General features: G+C 41.6%; 1 protein-coding gene across 3 annotated transcripts in view; it reads right to left on the reverse strand.

The window, feature by feature from the left end:
• The window catches only part of ATP8A2 (ATPase phospholipid transporting 8A2), a 700,434-nt gene that overhangs the window by 42,857 nt on the left and 637,390 nt on the right, over positions 1-20,187 (reverse strand). For all 3 annotated transcript variants that reach the window (XM_080660784.1, XM_080660782.1, XM_080660783.1), the window contains 2 exons: positions 17,552-17,640; positions 11,365-11,460 (listed from right to left, as the gene is read on the reverse strand). In XM_080660784.1, the coding sequence (XP_080516910.1) occupies positions 11,365-11,460; positions 17,552-17,640 (185 nt within the window). The remainder of the gene's footprint in view (positions 1-11,364; positions 11,461-17,551; positions 17,641-20,187) is intronic.

Genomic DNA, 20,187 nt, shown 5'->3' on the forward strand with positions numbered 1-20,187 from the left:
TTTTTTAAGAAAGCATTTTTATGTGTTCACTAAAATAAAATAATACTGACAACGCACTGCTTGACCTATGCTCCAATCTGAATATGTCAGTCGAGTAAGAGGAGAATAATCCATTTATTACATGATGCTATTTTAGGAAGTTTTAATGCTTGCATGAATGTTGATCATGTCTTTATATGACTCACATATTTATGATAAGAAATTTAAGCAAATTTATAAATTATTTATGTATTATTTATATCTATATATTAATTAATATTTATAAGATAATTATTTAATATTATTTACACGTTATATTATTTTACATATGAAATATAATCAAGAATAAAAAAGAAATTTTCTGAGATTACAAAGTGAACTGTGAAACTGTTAAAACTGGCAACTAATCTTGGTACATCAGGATTTTTCTCAATACAACCCAATAGAAAATAGAAAAAAATTAGATATAGATGATATAAAACATCTGTCCTCCATAACACTTATTTCAAATTTTTGACATTCTAAAAATCATTTGTTACCACTGGCTTTAAAACAAATAAATGTGTTAATTTGATCTTTTATAATAAATTTATACTAATAAATACTTTGTTTTATATGTTGGGATTTTACTTAACTTTAAAAAATATTCTTATTAATTTCAGAGAGGAAGGGAGAGGGAGGGAGTGATAGAAATGTCAATGATGAGAGAGAATCATTGATCAGCTGCCTCTTGCATGCCCCCCACTGGGGATTGAGCCCACAACCACGCATGTGCCCTGACCGGGACCCTGACCAGGAATCAAACTGTGACCTCCTGGTTCATAGGTTGACGCTCAACCACTGAACCATGCAGGTAGGGCTTTACTTAACTTTTTAATTTGAGAATGGGATTCTATGGCTTTAATATGGCATGGGAATCACATCTTCTAGAAAACAAGGTCATACATTTCCCTTGCTTAAACCCTTTCCATGGCTCCTGGTGGCTGACATCTGGATTCCAGTCCTGCCCACAAATCCCCCAGTGTCTGCCCCTGCAGCTTCTTAGATGATTTTGCCCCATACTTTGTAGGCACCAGTCAAATAAAGTGTGTTCCCGCATTGGGCCTTCTTACCAGCTCTTCCTCTGCCTGCAGTGCTTCTTCCCCAGATCTCTAATGAGTGGGCAATGTCTTCTATTTAGGTCTCAGTGTAAGTGTCACCGTGAGAAACTTTCCTGACCTCTAAACATTGTCATCCATTCTCCATTAGAAACCCCTTTCATTTTCCTCCTAACAGTCGTCACTGACTCTCGTGTATTCACTTGTTTGTTCATTGTCTGTTACTCCCACTAGAATATAAGCTCTAACAAAGTGGGAACCTGTCTGTCTCATTCTCTGCCACACCCGAAACTGGCATGTCCTCAGTTTTCAATACATGTCTGTGGTGTGGATGAATAAATGAGTTGTCCCGTATTAAGTCAACCACTGATTCTATTTGCTAGGAAGCCAACGTGTTTACTCATCTGTATGTGTGAATTACCAATTACCACCACCTAAGGTGCCTTGAGCCAATCCTAATTGCTAGAGAAAGAGAAAAAACACTGACAAACTGTATTATCACTGCCTTGTTAGAAAGGGCAGACTTAACTGGTACTCACTGAATGGCTAAAGAACAGGCTTTATGGTAAATATTCCTGTGTTCTGGTCTCAAGAAGGATTTAATCCTAGGTGCACTACTGGAGACACACCAATTTTTTCTGCTTTTATTAAAAGAGAAATCTCTCCAAAAGTCCAATAAACATATTATTGCTAAGTACAGTGATTCCCACTGCAATGACCATCTCCTAGCTATAACTTTTACATATTCTTTATGTTCATCTCAACCACGAGGTCAAAGATATCATATTCACCTGTGACCAAACGGGCCTTAATTAGCTTTCCCAGTGGCAGACACAGAGATGGGGACCACGGTGCCTTACAACAATGACCACGCCCGGGACTGGGGTCCACATGTTCAGAGTAGTGTCGGAGCAAAAGCAGACACCAACTGTAAATGAAAAGTGGCTAGCACTGATTCTTGGGTTCCTTTTCCTTCTGAGTCCAGTACATCTAAGAGATTCCATAATTCTCTTAAACAAACTACAAAAACAACTTTGAACCTGTGCTTTCAGGGTGCCAGAAAGTCTACACTTTGCTCTTCAGCTTCCTCAAGGATTTAGGCGTAGCCCACTGAGAAATGAGCAGTAGAATCTGGTTATTCCTGGGTTAGGTATAAACTGTAACTCAATTTCAGAATGGCTGTACCTGGTCACCTGTTTTCAGCTGCTTTAAAGGGAGGGGAGGAAGGGGAGTCAAACTGAAAAGCAAATAGGTCACTGATAATGAAGTAGAAAAGTGATTAACCAAGATCCTCTAAGAATCTTCTGAAGAACTAATCCCTGCTTGGCATGTGGCATATCAGTATTCAAGTCATAGGACCTATACAAGGAAAAAAAATTTTTAATCTACCTTTGACTATTTCTATTATTGCTCATATGGGTTAAATAAAAACAAATTCCAGAAAAAGGACTGAAATATTTCATATTATTTTAAAAGGGACATAATGAGCCATCAATACGTTACTGACATTAACTTCATGAGTAAAAATGATTTTTGAAAAGGGGTCTTATTGGCAAATAGAGAAAGTGGACATTAACTTAGGTTTTAATCCAAAAATAAATTTCCTCAAGTCATCCTAAAATACAGTCTGAGGACATGCTATCAGTGCAGCGTTGAGTAAAAGCGCACCAGCTCCCCTCCCCCTCTCACAAGGAAGCGCTGTTTCTCCCAGTTCCTCTCCAGACATTTGATAAAGATGCTATAATCCTTTTATTACAGCACTGGGCAGTGGCTAAGCTCCTGGGCAGATTCCTAGTACCATCAGCAGCACCACTTAAAGGTGCACAAGACATTCTTTTGTCACAACAAATAACACATGGTATTTATAAAAGTTTAAATTATTAAACACTAGCCTATAACAACAACAATGATGACAAAGGCACTTGGGATTTAACAACCATAAAATAAGAGAGAATCGATTATTTTTAGTTGACACAGGCAGCTTTAGCATTAACTAAATGCTAATTAGGCGTTTTGCTTCCTTAACAGTTTATTTTCCTCACCCTCTCCTGGTGCCCAGGATGCAGTCACCAGAAACCCCCTTTGGTAACCAGTCAGCCTTTCTGTAATTTCTTGGATCATTTCCTCCCTTTGTCCACCAATGCATTTCCTCCTCTGTTCTGAGCGCTTGGCAGCAAGGCTAGAGGTTTCCCTTGGAAGTGTTGTGGATGCTCCAATTGTTTTCCTAAGATATTTGCTGGCATCGGGCCTTGCCCAAGGTTCTTCCCTACTCAAGATGAAACACATTCAATTAATTTCTTTTATAGACCACACCAGTCCCCATGAAGGTGATTCTGGCTAGAGATCACCTTTCTCTGTATGTCTTCTCCTTTCTGATCTGTATGGAGGCAGTCACAGCGTTTACAAACCCCTTTGCTCTATTTGCTCTGAAGTTGTCAGATTGTTTGACTTCTGTGTTCCTCCAGAGGAGGTTCTGGTTTCCATGCTCTTTCTACATAGAGGGATCCGAAAGGCAACAGCATTCAACTACCATTCTCTAGCTTCCTTGGAATTTTGCACACGATGTTGTCAAATTAGCAGACTTTGACATTTTTCCTGCCTGGTCCCTCTAGGACTCTACTGCTTTCCATAAAGATGACATTGAAAATGGAAGCACTGGGTGACTCTCAATATCTTGGCTTTATGGAAAGAGGCCTGGTATGAGAAGATGGAGGTCCACCTCTGTCTTCAGCTGGGCGGCACTGGGAAGGTCCCTGAGACCGCGCTCCCTTTTCCGTGTGGGAGGAAATGCATGAGCAGGACACGCTGGTAAGCGTTAGAAGAAACAGAAAATGAGGCATGATTTCTGTTAAGCCCGTGGCATTGAAAACAAGAACAGGCAACCAAATTTGGATCTTACCTAGATCCTAATACAAACCTAATAAAACCCTAAAAAGATAGGGTTGAGACAATCCAGAAAATCTACTTATAAGCTAGGTATCAGTTAATACCAAGAAATTAATGTTAGTATTTCATATGATAATAGGCATTGGAGTTATAGTGTTTACATGTAATAACACAGACAAGTATAATATGTATTAGTTATTATACATGTTAAAATACTTCATGTGATATTTAGAGCTATATCCTGCAGTGTGTAAAGGTAAACTGCTGTAATGTCTAGGATTTGCTTTATATGCTACAGCAAAGAAAAAACAGGAGCAAAACCAGGCTAGATGAAGCAATTATGGCAAAATCTTGGTAAGTGTTGAATCTGGGCAATGAGTATATGTCAATTCATTGTGTCTCTCTGCTATTGTGTATGTTGAATATTTGAATAACTTAAAAAATACTTTTTAAAGGAATGTACTAAGGGAAGTCCAGGCTGACACCACTGTAGTGGGAAAAGTCAGACACAGTGGAGTGATGTCAGAGAGCAGGCCTGGAGCTGGAAGCAGCTGCTCCAGGACAAGGGTCTGTCTCCTCTGTCCCCAAGGACCTAGAGCTCGACCCAGCACTGACAGAGCAGTGTAAAAGCAGTCCATGGAGAAGGGCCAAGGGCAGCATAAGGCACAGAGGAGCAAGGGCAAGCTGGGTGTGGGGAGCTGGGGAGGGCAGGGAGGCGGGAGGCTAAGATGCATACAGGTAAAAAGAGGGAGAGGAGGCAGAAACCATTCTGCAGCCCTAGTCTGTGCTTGATTCAACAGGGAGTGGGAAGCCATCAAAGGTTTCAGACCAGAAAGTGTCATGGCTAGGGCTGTGCTTGGGAAACAAGGTCTTCAGCTGTGTGGAGGATGGAGCGAAGAGGGAAAGGCATCCCAATGGCAGACCAGCTGGGATCACAGCATGGGATCAATAACTGACCTCCAAAACAGGGCTGTGGACAAGTGGGTGGAAAGCTGCCCATTTATGGGAAGGCACATGAGACTGATGTCCCTCAGGATGCAAAGATGAAGAGGAAACAAGATGAGGCCGAGAGGGAACGACCTGTCATTTCAGGGGCTGAGAACCACAATGAAAGGGCTGGTTCTGAGGGGAGAAGGTGAGTTTTGGTGATGCCCTGCATTTCAGGTGGATATCCTGAGAGCAGTTCATCAGGAGATTCTGGACTGGGGGAGGCAGCCTGACTGGTACACCCTCCGCTTTGCAAACAGGATGACTTGGGAAATGGCCAGGATTTTGAACTCTCCCCCAAACCCACAATCCCAAAGCTCATGGCTCACAGGCTTGCCCACACTGCTCTGATATGCCTGGGATTCAGTTGATCTCTGCCTGCTCCCTTAGCCTGAGGTGTACCCCAAAGATGTACCCCAGAGAATCTGCTATACTCACACTCCGTCTGTGTGCTCTGGGTAAACCCATCTGAATTAAAATGGCCAGTGAAACTTAATTTTGATTCAGCTTCTAAGTCAGCAGATGGACATATAAGTATTAACACTTTCTGAATGTCTACATATGCTATCGATTTAATATGTTCTATTTCATTTAAACCTCAAATCAAATGAATAATGAGAATACTAAAACTCAGAGAAGTTAATAACCCAGCCAAGGTCACACGGCTAAGTGAGTGGCAGGGCTTGGACTCCAACTCAGGTCCGCCTGCCTCTACAGTCTGTGCTCTTTTCTCTACGTCATGACCCAGCCATGGGAAAAATGCAGCTGGAACTGAAATAAATCTTAACCAGGTGTTGGAAGCAGACATTTGCCACCTGGCCTGGAGAGATTTGCCAAAATGACACCATAATTTCCTACCCTTTTAGCTAATTAAAAAAATAAGAGAGTCCTGGCCTGTGTGGCTCAGTTAGTTGAGCACTGTTCCATGCACCAAGAGGTTGCTGGTTCAATTCTGGGTCAGGGCACAAGCCCGGGGTGCCAGCTTGATCCCCAGTAGGGGGCGTGCAGGAGGCAGCTGATTAATGTTTCTCTCCCTCTCCCTTCCTCTCTCTCTAAAGTCAATAAAAACGTATTTTATTTTTTAAAATCTTTATTGTGGAAAGTATTACATATATCCCCCTCCCCTCTATTGACCCCTTCTAGGCCACCCCTGTCCTCCGCCCCAGGCCTTCACCACCCTATTGTCTGTGTCCATGGGTTATGCATATCTGCATTCAAGTTCTTTGGTTGATCTCTTCCCACCCACCCACCCTTTCCTTCCTTCCCTCTGAGATTCGCAAGTCTGTTCCATGCTTCTATGTCTCTAGATCTATTTTGTAAAAATGTATTTAAAAAAAAGATATTTTAGGGGAAATAAGTGTGGGAAGCAGTGAGAGGAAAGCAAAGGGAAGAAAGAAACTTGCATTGCCAATGCCAATATGTTAAGAAAAAAATTTTTTCCCTGAAATAATATAAAGTTTATACTGGAGAAATACTACACAATAAAGCTGGTGTACCTCCTATTTGGGGGTGAGCTTATATCTATTTTTGACCAGGCAGTTGTACAAATTTTGACTTGTAGTTGAGACAACATCAAAAACTCTTTAAACATTAAAGAACTAAGATTTCTGCTTAAACATCAAAGCATATTGGATTTTAGGTGAGTACTCACTCCAAATGTTTTTTTTTTTGGGGGGGGGGGGTTGTTTTCAATATAATTGGTTTTAGCAAGAGCACAAGGAGCGTGCTGCCCAGAGTGAGGGGTAAACTCCCACTGGTTTGAGAGCTTGCTGATGTGTGGCGGCTCTGTCCTATATCAGGATTCCCAGGTCACCAGCTTGGACCGGCGCCCTGCCTCTGTAGCAGGAGTCGTGATGAAATGGAAGCTGGGTGAGCACAGACTCCCAGACAGAGGAGTGACTCAGATTTCTTTCCTGAATTTCTAAGAGGCGGATGGGCTGTGTACATTACACTGTGTGCACCGGCTCAGCCCTGGGGTCACGGAGCCCATGCATCAGCTTCAGGGAGAACATAAAACCAAAGGGGAGATTCAGTGATCGCTCACCATAAAGTGGTGACATTGACCAAAGGCAAAGAGTAAGCTATACTCAGGCAGGGAAAGCACTTAAGGAAAGAGAATCCCACCACCTTGCTGGCAAAAAGCAGGGGCAGCAACCAGAATTCCTTGACCTTGAAACTAGAGAAAATCAACCCAGTGCCTTCCCCCCCGCTGCCACCTCCCGTCAACTATGGTGAATAGAAGGAAGGTCTATAACAAAACAAGGGTGTCCTTGTTGTTTATTCAAACTAAGTATAAGTGAAAAACTAGATGTTTTCATCGAATGTATTCACCTTTCTTCTTGCTTGACAAAATACCTAAAACTCAGAATACTCCCTCCCCCACACCAAGAAAGAAAAGCAATTCGAGGAGGAAAAATACTAGTTTGTCCTCTTACCTGACATTTTAGGCATTTGTTTAAATGCTATTTTTAAAGGTAAGTGGCCACTAGTGGGTCTTCTTCCACCAGAAAAAAAAAATTGCATATCTTGCACTTTAGGAATATAGAGGGGGGAAAATGACCTAAACATTGAAAAAGGAATTCTTCCAATTAGCTCCTCATTTTTTAGACATGTACAAAGTAAGGACATGCATGATAGACTGTTCCCCACAGAGAGCAGCGGGGTGCCTCTGGATAAAGGTTACCGGGGACGATGCTCTGGGGAAAGGCCTTCCACACAGTTCACATGTAGAAATGGGTCTGGCCACAAACAGCACAGCCCGGAAAAGGCTCCACCAAAAACAGACACACTAAAACCAAGAGAAACATTGTTGTCACTACCTTTAGCATTTTTGTACTTTACTATACTTTCTAGTATAGAAAATATAGTTTTATCTAAGTCATGAGAACAGGCTTATCTATGCATAAATTATGTAGGTTAATTTCAGAAGACAAGATTCATCAATGCGACCGTGCAGAAGCATTTAATAAAATTTTAATGCTTACCAAAATAGTGTAAAAGTTTGGGGCTTAGACAAGATCAATAAAATATTCAAGTATTTTACTGAATGGGCCTAGAGCAGCCTTGGGCAAACTATGGCCCGCGGGCCGGATCCGGCTGTTCTATCCGGTTCTCTTGCTCTCCCCTCCGCTCCTTTACTTTGAATTTATATTAGTTCACATAAACACTCCATCCATGCTTTTGTTCCGGCCCTCCGGTCCAGTTTAAGAACCCATTGTGGCCCTCGAGTCAAAAAGTTTGCCCACCCCTGGTCTAGAGGGATGCATAGACTGCCTAGCTACCATTTCAAATTGTAACTGTAAATTTGGCACACCAGGGTTTATTAAAAGATTTTTGTTGTATTTCTTGTGAGTACATTCCTGAGAAAAACTGCTAGTATATTTGCCAGTGACTTGGACCTGGGTTTTATGACTTGGCAGAATGTCCTAAAGGATTTCAGAATTGAGCTGAGTGACCCTCAGAACACCTGAGGTGGAGAGGCTTTGCTGGCACCCAAGGCAGGATGGCTGTGGGCTGTTGGGAGGACCCACTCCACGACTGTTCAACTTCGCTAGCACTACATGTCTCTCCATCTGTGAGTTTTTGTTAGCTTTATTCTTAAGCCATGAGATAAGTGTCTCTCTCACTGGAGCCAAGTGACCACCTGCAAATCTCTTAGCATCTCTCTGGGGCCACTTTCAACATGAGCTAACACACCCAGCACAGCAGCTCTGCACAGATAATGCAGGTCAGCCTTCTTTTCCTCAGCGCCACCTGACCAGACTTGTGTGTTTCCAGTCAGTCAGTTAACAAATGTTCGTGGTGCTTCTAACCATGTCAGACTAACAGCTAGAGAGAGATGCAAAGTAAATGGAAACATCAGGCAGGGATCAGGAATAAGGAATGGGGAGTGTGGAAAGAGACCAGAATACTCAAGATCTCTCAACAAGGGAGTCTATAAATCTTTAGAAGAACAGAGCTGAAGAAATCGCAACTCTCCTCTCCACCCCCATGGTGCTCCCTCCCGCACCAGCACCAGAGGTGCACAGGACTCCAACCAGGTGTGAAAGGAGCAAACAATGGTGATAAAGGAACAATTGTGAGGCAGCTCTGGAGAGGCTCATCGGGACAAAATCTCTGGCAGAGAGCAGCACATGGCCATTATCTAGTTTGCAGATGGAACACCCAGAAAACCTGGGAGCAATTAGGAGGGAGAAAAACAAATGGGGGGCTGCTGAGGATGATGTGAGGGATGGAGTCCCAAACTACCTTCTGCTGGGAACTCAAAAGTGAGGCAAGACACCGGGACCAGAGGAAAAGGAAAACATCATTACCAAGTGGGGCTTGCACAACGACGTTCACCCACAATCACTGCAGCCAGGGGAGTGACAACATTTACAAAGCGACCAGGAGACAGATATTAAAATGTAGGAGGTAGGAAACCACATCTAAACTCCAATTATCTTCTGATATCCATTTGAACATTTAAAAGTGAATTCTGAACAGGACAACTGAATTTTACAAAGAGCATTCTTTTTATCAACAACAAACAGGGATGGGCTCACACTCTCTTTCAAGGCTCCCTGCAATAGCACGACTTCCCTGCCAATCTGAAGACTAGCGGCTGGTGCTCTGGCTCCTGCTATGGGTCAGGCAACACGCTGTGTTGTCCATATTGTTTCATAAATCCTAACCCCTTTTCCCCTCAAAATATCAGTCGTCTTCTCTAACAGATGAAGGCTACTCCTTTTGCCAGAAACATACTCTCATCATTTTTGTCTTTTCAAGTTCTTTACATCCTCAAAGCCCTGTTTTCCATCCTATCTTGGACATGAAGCCTTTCTGAATCTCTTAAGCCAGAGCCTCCTGGATTGCTGCCTCTTCTGAGGGCCCTCCGTGCTGCTGACCTCATGGCCAGGCCAGCAAAAGACCCTGCCGCACATCAGCTCCAGCACGTTAAAGTGCCTTCTCATGCCACATAATATGTAATGTTTTCCTGTTCGATGTTTGAAAGGAGTTTTTAGAATTTTGCTTTGAAACTCTTTTACTTAGAATTACTTATGACCTCTCAGCAACCCTGTGTAAACATTTGTTAATTTCAATTTGCAGAGGCTTTCCCTTATTTTTAGAGACTATGAATATGTTTCTTTTTAGATCTCAAAGAATTTTGTAGGTCCTTGAAAATCTAGTAGTAGCTAAGCATTGTGCCTAAAGTATCTAAGGGCAGGACAGCCCTGCTCACGCCTGAGCCGCGTGCTATCTCACCTATGGTTATAGGCAGATCGGCTGTGAGCCCCTAGGCCCTGCCCGGGGCCTCAGGATTGTAAGCTTACTGAAGACAGATTTTTGTCTTATTGGCTGACTTTTTTATAGTGACTAGCACAATTGCCACAAATGAATGCTATGGACTCATTTATTAAAAAACAAGTCCTAAATGAACACAAAACCCACAACTTCAACTACATATTATACAATCCCATTCCTAAAAGTGACAATTATTGGAAATTATCTCCTCATACTTTTCAAAATGTTTGGTTCTCTTTCCTTTGAAAACATACTTTTTCTTTACTGCTTTGAAAGATGGTACAAATAAACAGACTATAAATAAGACACGTAGTAGGAATCTCTGGAAGTATTCAACTTCTAGATTTTTTTTCATTGGCAGTTAGCTACAGACTTCTTTCTAAGCATTTGTTTACAAAAGAGCGTAATTTTCCAGACGTCACATTCTCTAATATAGCAGTGCCTCTTCATGACACTCACATTGCTCTTGGGCCCAGGTAAACTTCTTTGGTAGTATTTGGGTTTTAACTAAATTTAATCTAATAACATTTTAGCATATGTGATTAAATAGAAACTATGCACATGCTCAACTATGACGTGTGGGGAAGAGAAGGCTGATGCTCAATGAGAAATAAGGACAGGGAGCAATGGTATTTGTCTCCACGAACCAGTAGGAAATAATAATTCATTAAAAACAAAGCCACAGTTATACATGAAGGAAACTGTAACCAGATTTGTATGAATAATATGCATTTACATGAATGGCATACAAACTTTCATGGCAGATACTCATCCTTTAGTGTAATAATTGGGCCTGATATCCAAAGGCCTAGCTACTAAACTTTCCCACCTTAGGGTAATATTGCTACTATTTGTATTTTCTGCATCTGACTTGCTTTGCTTAAGTCCAGACCCAGTCAAAATTCCAGTTGAACTTGTGGTCAGGCTCAGTGAACCAGGAAGTCAGGTTTTATGTTGTCATTGGGAGAGTGTGACCTAAGTCTCACCATGACTACATTCTTAGAGAAAAACCAAAATGCTTAAAACGGAGCACCCCATGCTCACATTGAAAACTGAAGAGAGAAACACAGAAACAGTAGAGAAAAGGGCTGGGGGAGACGTGTTCTTCAAATAGTTAGATGGAGATGCCCACCTCTTTCCATTACTGTCCCGAAGCATTGCTTTTCCCATCTTCATTTCCAGTTCCTGCACCTCCTCCAGCAATGTTTTATGACAGGTATGCTTGACCCTGTATCACAAGGAAAAGACAGTAAGAACATGACACTTGAACTTTACACAGCTATGAAGATTGGGTATTCTCCTCTTGGGCCACATCTGGATGCCCTTTGACTGACTGCTGCTGAGGTTTGGGGCATTAGGGAGCGTTCTCAGTCCCGTGCAAGGCAAGGACTCTACCTGGGGAGAATCAGGAGTCAGTCCCCTAAAGACTTCTGCTTTTTTTGCTGAAAGCCTGCAGATCTGAGGGGCAGAGCCATCAGAACAAAGACTGGGGTTCCTGGATACTCGTGTATCTGCCTAAAGCTTTTCACCGCATGATCTAACAACTCAGAAGATGCTTTAAATCCCCACCCTACTGGACATGTGCTGGTCCCTTGCCCTGTCCTATACGGTGACCAGAAAGTCCAGGGTAAACAGCTTCCCTTCTTTCTTTAGTGTGAAAAGAGCCACTGCCATTATAGTGCTAGAGTTCACGCTCTTCATGCCAAACCCTTGACCTGAGACCTGGGCTTGACACAAATACCCAGGTACCGCTCCTCTTGCACAGCCTTGCCGCGAGGGCCTGCAGGTGTACGTCTCGATGGTGTCAACTGGGGCAAGCTGGGCCTTTCCACCACAGCTCAAACCTCAGCCTAGACACGTCCCTCTTCTGGAACTGGAGGAAGAGTTACTTGCACCCTCTTTCTGATTAAACTAAGAAGAATACCTTCAATGTTCAAGTAAGTTCAAGATCCTGACCTCAGGGTCTTCCTAAGATTGAGACTAAGCAGAAAGCTACTGGTTGGAAACAATGCAAGTGAAGAAAAGCATTTAATAAGATGCAAGTTAGAAATATGGGATAACAAACTGTATAAAGAAAAGCACTAATGACTTAGCAATGCAAGGCAGGCAGACATACAGGGTGGAGCAACAGTAGGTTTACGGTTGTTCATATGGAAAATAACACGATAAATAATAAATAATAATACAAGAACCAACTCTGTGTTTCATGTACTCACAACTGTGAACCCACTTTTGCACCACCCTGTATTATGAAAAGCTTTTCATTAAATTCAGTATAAAGGAGTATGAGGATTCTGCTAAACACCAGAGCTCGAAGACAGAATAAGGACAAAGACTGAGCATATATCTGCAAAGAAGTGAAAAGTATAACGGGGACATTCTGAAGACGTGAGCTGCTTTATTTAGTGGAATCACACACTCCCGCCCGGCCTCCACCTTCAAGGAAAGAAAGTCTATTGAGATAATGCCCAGTCATCCCCTAACACTCTGAGTTAATCTCTAATGGAGTATTAGTACTAAGACACTGTATATGTGCCTGTCATTCCTTTTCCCAAAGTAAACAAGAGAACTAAACCACATAGGTTTTAACACATAATATCTTAATTACATCAAGCAGTGTCCTGAGACTCAGTAGTGATAAAATACTGCAGTTCAAAGCAGAAACTGTGGAATTTTAATTTAAACAATAATTGAGAAAATGTTTAACATTTTGCTGTGAAGAAGGCAGTCAAAAAGAAGGTTAACATTTACACTGTTCAGTATTATTAAACATGCTGTGCCTCAAACCTTCCCTTTTATCTCATGGGCTTACAGGGATATACTGATAATAAGCCAACTGAGTGGCAACCCCACCACACGTGGATTCACCCCAAACATACAGGGCCCATGAGAACGTGTCTGGTCAGTGCTCAAGGATGCACACGTATCTCACTGTTTCAGGATTGTCCTTACTCCACATCATCCTCCCTTCCTCCTTCCCTGATGCCCCACACAGAGCCAGCAGGGTTCATCACCTCTAGACCAGCTCCCAGTGTTATCTCTTGGGCTGCAAGAGAAGGGCAACTCTAAGAAGCAGGCTTGGAATAGGAAGGCTGGGCCACTGGGCGCAGGACACTGGATGTCAGAGCTTAGGCCAAGAATAAAAGGAATCTGCCCCAGCTTTCACTCATTCACAGAGGGAAATGATCTAAATATCTTGAAGCTACCAGGCATTGTGCAGGTTCTCAGTGGATGTAACTGCATCCATGTTCAAGAGTCACGTGGCAATCCGAGAGCTAGCCTGGGAACCTATCAGTGTTTAAGAACATGAATGGCCACACTGGGGAGGATTCTGCTATTCTCTTCACATGTTATATACTGGAAGAGAAGGGATGCTAGCAACTTAAAAGTGTTTTCTCAAGAACGTTTACCCAATAAGGCCTTAATTAGGCAGACAAATCTAAAATCTCCCCTGTCTAAGTCTGCATGTGAAATGACTAAAACCCAACACATGAAGGTTTAAGAACCCAATCTTGAAGTATTAGCCCCTGGCGTGTAAATGAGGTCTCTTTAGGAACTGGAGTCTGGCTTGTTATGAATCACAGCTTGGACAGAGTGAGCCCCATTATCTTTGAACAGCTAATCCCCAGTGGTCCAGGGCTTGCTTCATTTAACACCATATCAAGAGACCAGATGATCACAAAAGGGGAGGATGGGGTGCTTAGTCACTGTCAGAGGGTGTGAGATTCATCTGTGAGGCCTCAGATAGTGCTAAAGGTATCTCCAGGTTATTAGGGAATTTTTAAATAAATAGATTGGCTTAGAATCTTGAACTTCCATTTCAAGAAACTTTTGTTTCTAAAAGTTTTTCCTGGACTGTTCTTTTGCATGGAAGGATAACAAGTTAAAAGGAAATGTTAATTTCTAAATGTGGATGAAAATGTATACACAATGTGCTTCAAAAGAAATTAGTGTAGTTAGAAAGTTTTAGAAAAACCAAGGCCCAATTGTATACAAAAATTTCTTATTACCTTTTATTTCCACTTAACTGCCTATCTGGGATTATAATAAGGAAATGAAGTCATTCTGGAATTGCTGAATGCATTGTGTGCTGACTGGTAGACTATAGGAGATACAAGTTAGGTTAAAGAGACTGATTCCCGTGTTCAGTGGCCTTGAGCTTTATGTTATTTTTAGAAAGCAATCCTGACAAATTTCTCCTAGAGGAGAATAAGTACATGGCTGCTAACCTAAGAATGTTGTCATAGGTAAACATTTTGGAAGAGTGTAAGCTAAAGGATATTAAAATAGTTCTGGGCAATTTAAACTTCATGCTTCTAATAAAAATAGTCATTAGCCAGATATCACATATAATCAATCAATTATTTTAATAAAAGATGTATTAGTTTGGTCCCTTATGAAAATTCTGGTGAACAGGATAACAGAGTAGGTATCTTATGGCATCCAAATCTTACTTAAGATAGTCTAGCAATGGATCTTCATCCAGAAAATTGACAGACTTCATGGGAAAAATGACTGAATTACCTCATGATGTTTTTTTTTCTTATTCTTAATATTCCAAGTCCCAAAATAGAAGAGAGAGACTAGGGCAAAGAAGGGGGAAAATGCAGAAAGAATAACTTACTTTCTTAAGCACTCATAGAAATATATGGGGAAAGGAAGGCCTACCTTGTGCTGGAATTTAAAAGCTCTTTTGAAATAGTTAACCACCAAAATTCAAAACAAACAAAAAAATCCTGAAGATCGGTCCTCGGCAAGATTGAAGGACAGTAACAAAACCGAGTTAGATCCCCGCCCTTGCCATCTGCCCTCAGAGCACTCTCTGCAGTTGCGCCTCAGTTTCGACTCAGTTCATTTAAAACTCTTCTTGTCCAAGGTGCATCATAGCACATCATGTTTCAATAAATATTTGACAATTTGAACCAAATGATGGGTGGACCTGGACATTCAGGATTAATATTTTAGTTCAGCGTGCAGGAAGGAAAAACAGACGTTTATAAAGCTGAGGTTCAGAAAGACAACTGAGAGTTCAGTGATACAGCAGCTCAGGCAGCGCCTTCTCTTCCTGGGAGAAGTCTCTAAATTTACTTGACTCAACAACAAATATTTCAGTCTGGAAGTATAATATGAGATAAAACCTGGGCCTTGTGGTCAGAGGAAAAGTGCTCAAATAAACTTGCAGAATTATTGTTTATGAGGAGAGAGGGGACTGTAGTTTAGACATTAAATATATATTATAACCTGAGCATATACTTTGGGCAACTCCTCCAGATGAGCGCCAATATATGCCATCCTCCCACTCCCCCAAATAAACCAAGGCAAAAATGCATTTCTGGAAGTGCCTCTGGAGTTCATAGGGGCCTTTCAGGCTCAGCCCAAAGCACGGTGCTGTGCTCCTGGGAGGGCTGTCCTGGGCCTGCGGTGCAGGGCAATGGGTAGGACAACACTGACGGTCAGCCTCTGCTCAGGCTCCCCTCCCCTCCAACAGGGCCTTCTTTACAGGGCCCCTAGCCTGCTTCAAGCTTCTTGAAAAGAAAGCGACTTTTACTCTGTTTGTTTGGTGGAGCTGGAGGCAGGCTCATTTGCTTTATCCTTTAAAAAAATGTAAGTGGTGCTAATTTTACAGTGCCAGGAGTCAGGAATAGGTAATATTCCTGCTTGAAGGAATAGATAATTTGCTTCCTGATTGATGAGTAACTTTTACTTGGAATGTATTGGAAAATATTAAAAAAAAATAGAGAGAGAAAGAGGCAGACACTGTAATCTGAAAACATTCTCTTTGAAATGGTAGAAAGATACTTCTGCTAAAGTCTCACTTGGCAAATACACAGACTCAAAAAAAACTTTTTTTTTCATGATATTCATTTAAGTAGTTAAATAAAATAGCCTAAGATTAATTTACAGTCAAATCACTATTGTCAGTTACTATAAATTTAAAAGTCATTGATGTAGCAAAGACCTAAAACTAACTTGATTATCTTGCAAAATTGACAAAATTCGGTAAGGTAATATATTTTGCCACAATTAAGCTATGTGTATGATAGAACTACCATTTTCTTTTAGTGCACTTAATAGATTGAGAGAACATCTTTTCTGACTATAATTCATTTCCAAAGATTCTGATTCTACTATTTATAAAGCACAGTTTCAGTAGGTAACATGGAAACTGTGGTAAATTGGAACATTTAAGAAATTAGAATTATTTAATTTTTACTAACAGTTGTAAAACTTAGTGGACAGAAGGAAAAAAAACCCACCAAAATATGCTATAAAATTGTCTCTCCTCCCCTCTCTCTCTGCATTAGGTGCCATCGGCTGTCAAGATAATGCCAAAATGAAGACTCTTTCAAAAGACATCCGTAACTGTCAGGGAAGAACATTCTCATTGAGTGTGGGAGGGAGGGAGAGAGAGAGAGAGAGAGAGAGAGAGAGAGAGAGAGAGAGAGAGATGAAATCTGATATCTTTTCCTGGAAGGTTTGGATTAAAGTCTCAATTCTCTACCTCAGGGCCCCCAGATAATTATGCTTTGCCCAAAGTAAAGCCAATGCAAGAGTCTCAATTTTCAGGGAAGTTGGCAACTGTTTGTAGGAGGGAGGAACCAGGCCTATCCAACTCAAAAATCAATATTATCTCATTTGCAGTATTCCATCTTTTGCTTACAGAATTAAAATTTACATTACCTTGTTGCTTCTTTTACATTGTGTACAAGATATTTCAGAAAGGACATATTTTAAAACATATAAACAAAATCTAAGCATGAATTATTTCCTGTTTAGCCTACATTTTAATTTCATCTTTGTGGTTAATTTTCTCATAGACCTGTAAACTGATGCTCTGGAAGAATTATATTTGAAGGATTCTGATAGTGAATTATTTGGAAAAATAAAGAATACTTAATTCCAAGTATTTTGCAATTTGAAATGAATTATATAGACACAATTTTCCTTAAAGACAGGCTATATTTGTGATCACGGAGCAATAACTCTTAGACATAAGGAAAATGAATTTCGAGTCATACTTCCTAAACCCGGTAGAATTGGGTCTGTACTTAGAAACTCCTCCTTATAATCAAGTATAAGGAACATCCCTCTTGACCTTTACACAATCTGTCTTGGGACCCCCTTTTGTCTAAGGTGAAGCACAGGTTAAAAGGAAGAAAACCAAACACAACATCCTTTACACCCTTTGCTGGCAGGTGGCAGGAGACCGGTTTCTCCAGAAGTCTCATAGCATTTCATATCCTATGCCAATGCTTGTGGAAGACAAATGCAGGGGCAGATGAGTAAGACTTAGGGTTATTACTTCAGTTTCCACTTACGCTCTCCATGCCACATCTTCGATCAAACATGCAGTAGGAACCAGAAATAATCCCAACCAGAAGTGTGCGGAGCTCAGGACCATAGCTGCCTGCAAGAAGCAGAAATGATGGGTGTATTTAATACTTTTTCTTTCAAAAACATCAAGATATAATTTTATCAAGGCAAAACAGTCCCTAACACAAAAACAACAGACAGTATTAAATTCAGTGACAGTTAAACGTGCACCTAGGAAGGATGTCAAGGGGCCTGATGGGATGAGCTCTTCTCCATGATCATCAGCTCTTGTCTCACTCTTTTATGAAGTGCTTGAAGCCCCTTTCCAATCAGAATACTGTCCTAAATCCTTCCTATGAGAAATGGGGGCCTCCAGACTCCTATGGAATAAACCTTTACCCATTAGGCTCCTTTCATCCATTTCACTTATCCATCAGCTCACGTTCCTTCACTGCTCATTCATTCATGGAACCAATATCTTGGAGTAAAGCACAGTGATTCTCAATACTGAGAAGAGGAGGATAAACAGATAATACAGGCTTTGCCTTCAAGGAACTTAAAGTCATGTGGTACACACACACAAACACACACAATTGTGTTGTGCCATTTACATGACACAGTGGAATGTATACGTCATGATCATATTCTATGGAGATTTAGGGGAAGGCTATTAGGCTAGAAGGCTGGGAAGACTTCTTGGAGAAGACAGCATATGGGATGTGCCTGGAAAGATACAGGATTGGACCTGCTGGAGAAGGGTACAGGGAGAGTGAGTCCAATTGGAAGGTTGGACGACAGGGGGACAGCCAGGAGTGCTACCTTTGAGGACACTGTTTCTGGCATACTGAGACAGAGATTGTTTGGGATGAGCCGGTAGAGAGGGTGTGAAGGGAGAGAGTTGCAGGGCTAAATTTGATGTCAGTGAGGTGAGGAACTGAAAAGAGTTTAGAGCAAATGGGGGCTGGGGAGTACAGTGTCCTTAGATTTTGGTTTTTGAGTGAGATTTTGGGTTTGGGTTTGGTTTTGGTGGGAAGGAACATGGAGCTGGCTGGCCATCGACAAGCTGGTCTAGAAGGATGGACTACTTGGAACAAGAACCCAGGATAAAGTGTGACAGACCCTTCATGTTCATCGGGGTTTTTTAAATCTGGAGTTCTCACCATTTGATTCTGCTGGAATAGGTATTTTGCCACAACTCATTGCAAAGTGGAGTGAGGCTTAGAAGTGAAGGGGAGTGGAGGAGATGTGGCAAGATTAATGTCAGGGACTCTTGCTGGAAATTAGTTGGGCTGAGAATCAAAGGGGTTCCAGAGCAGTCTTCCTCATACTGCTCTTCTCTTCACACAGAGAAGGTGTGGCCTACGAACCCCTCACCTGGCCCTGTCTGCGGTACTCGGGATCTGTGACAGCAAAACAGAAGCTCCACTCCAGCCCTAGCACTGGAGGACTCTCCTTTCTAAAAACAGGAGGGCCGTCTTTCAGAAAGAACAGTTCAACCTTACAAATAGGCCAGTACCTTTTGCCCTATCAATCATAGCTTAGAATTCATTGCAAGGAAACAAGTAAGGAAATGTGTAAAGAAGCAAGTACCAGAATATTCACCTTGGTATGAACTATCAAGGAAAGTGAAGGATAAATGTCCAAGAAGAGGACTTAATACATTGTGGTCCATCCAATGGGCTGCTATGCAGAAATTAAAGTGATATAGAATTACATGTGTTGGTAGAGATGCCATGCTACATTCCTAGTGAAAATCTGGGTTCAGAGACAACCTCTTACAGGAGCACTACATGGAAATGGGTGTGTGGAAAGGAAGGTGAATGGCCCAAGCCTCAGAATTACACTTGAGATGCAGTCCACCCACACGTCATGCCTTCTTTTCTTGTTGTTGTTACATATATGTCAATATACATCATACTTTTTGTAGTCCTGTTTCGGTATTTCCTCACCTTTAAAAAGCACATTTTAGGATTTCAAAAACAGTGGAGTGGCCAGGCCTTGATGGACTTGAGACTACTAACCCCTTTGCATATGTGAGTGCTTATATGTTCAGGAGAAATGCATGGCATGGGATATCAGAAGGACTGTCTGGGTAGGAGAATTGCTGGTTTTTATTTTCAGAGATCTTTAGCTAGTTCTACTTCCCGCTTTTTCTATAGAGAACATATAATACTTACATGAAAGAAAAGGTTATTCTCTCCGCCCCCTCTCCCCCCCCCCCCCCCGCAACCCTCAAGCAAACTTCCAGAGGAGTTGGATGGTTAGCAGTCCCCATTCTGCAGTCCAGCCTTCCGCCTCCAATACGCTAGCCTCCTGGCTGACAGGGTCCCCAGGAGCCCAGCTGAGGGGACCCCTTGAGTTTTGCTCTTGCTACAAATGCCTAGGGTGGTGGTTGGCCCATGGAAGGCAGTCTTGTTCAGTCATATTTATCAAAGAATCCAATTATTGAAAAATAACTTTTTACAACCATAATACTTTAAATACATTATAAATCTTAGAACTTTTCACTGCTGAGGGAAATAAAGAAAACGAACTTTGAACTGCCCTGTTTGAAATATGAAGACCCTCCTAAATTAACAAAGATAAATTGGAGATTTGAAAGTATTGTTTTGTTGTTGGTTTTTAAAACCTGGAGCTGTGA

This window comes from Plecotus auritus (genome assembly GCF_963455305.1).
Source record: "Plecotus auritus genome assembly, chromosome: 3".
NCBI classification, from domain to species: Eukaryota; Metazoa; Chordata; class Mammalia; order Chiroptera; family Vespertilionidae; genus Plecotus; species Plecotus auritus.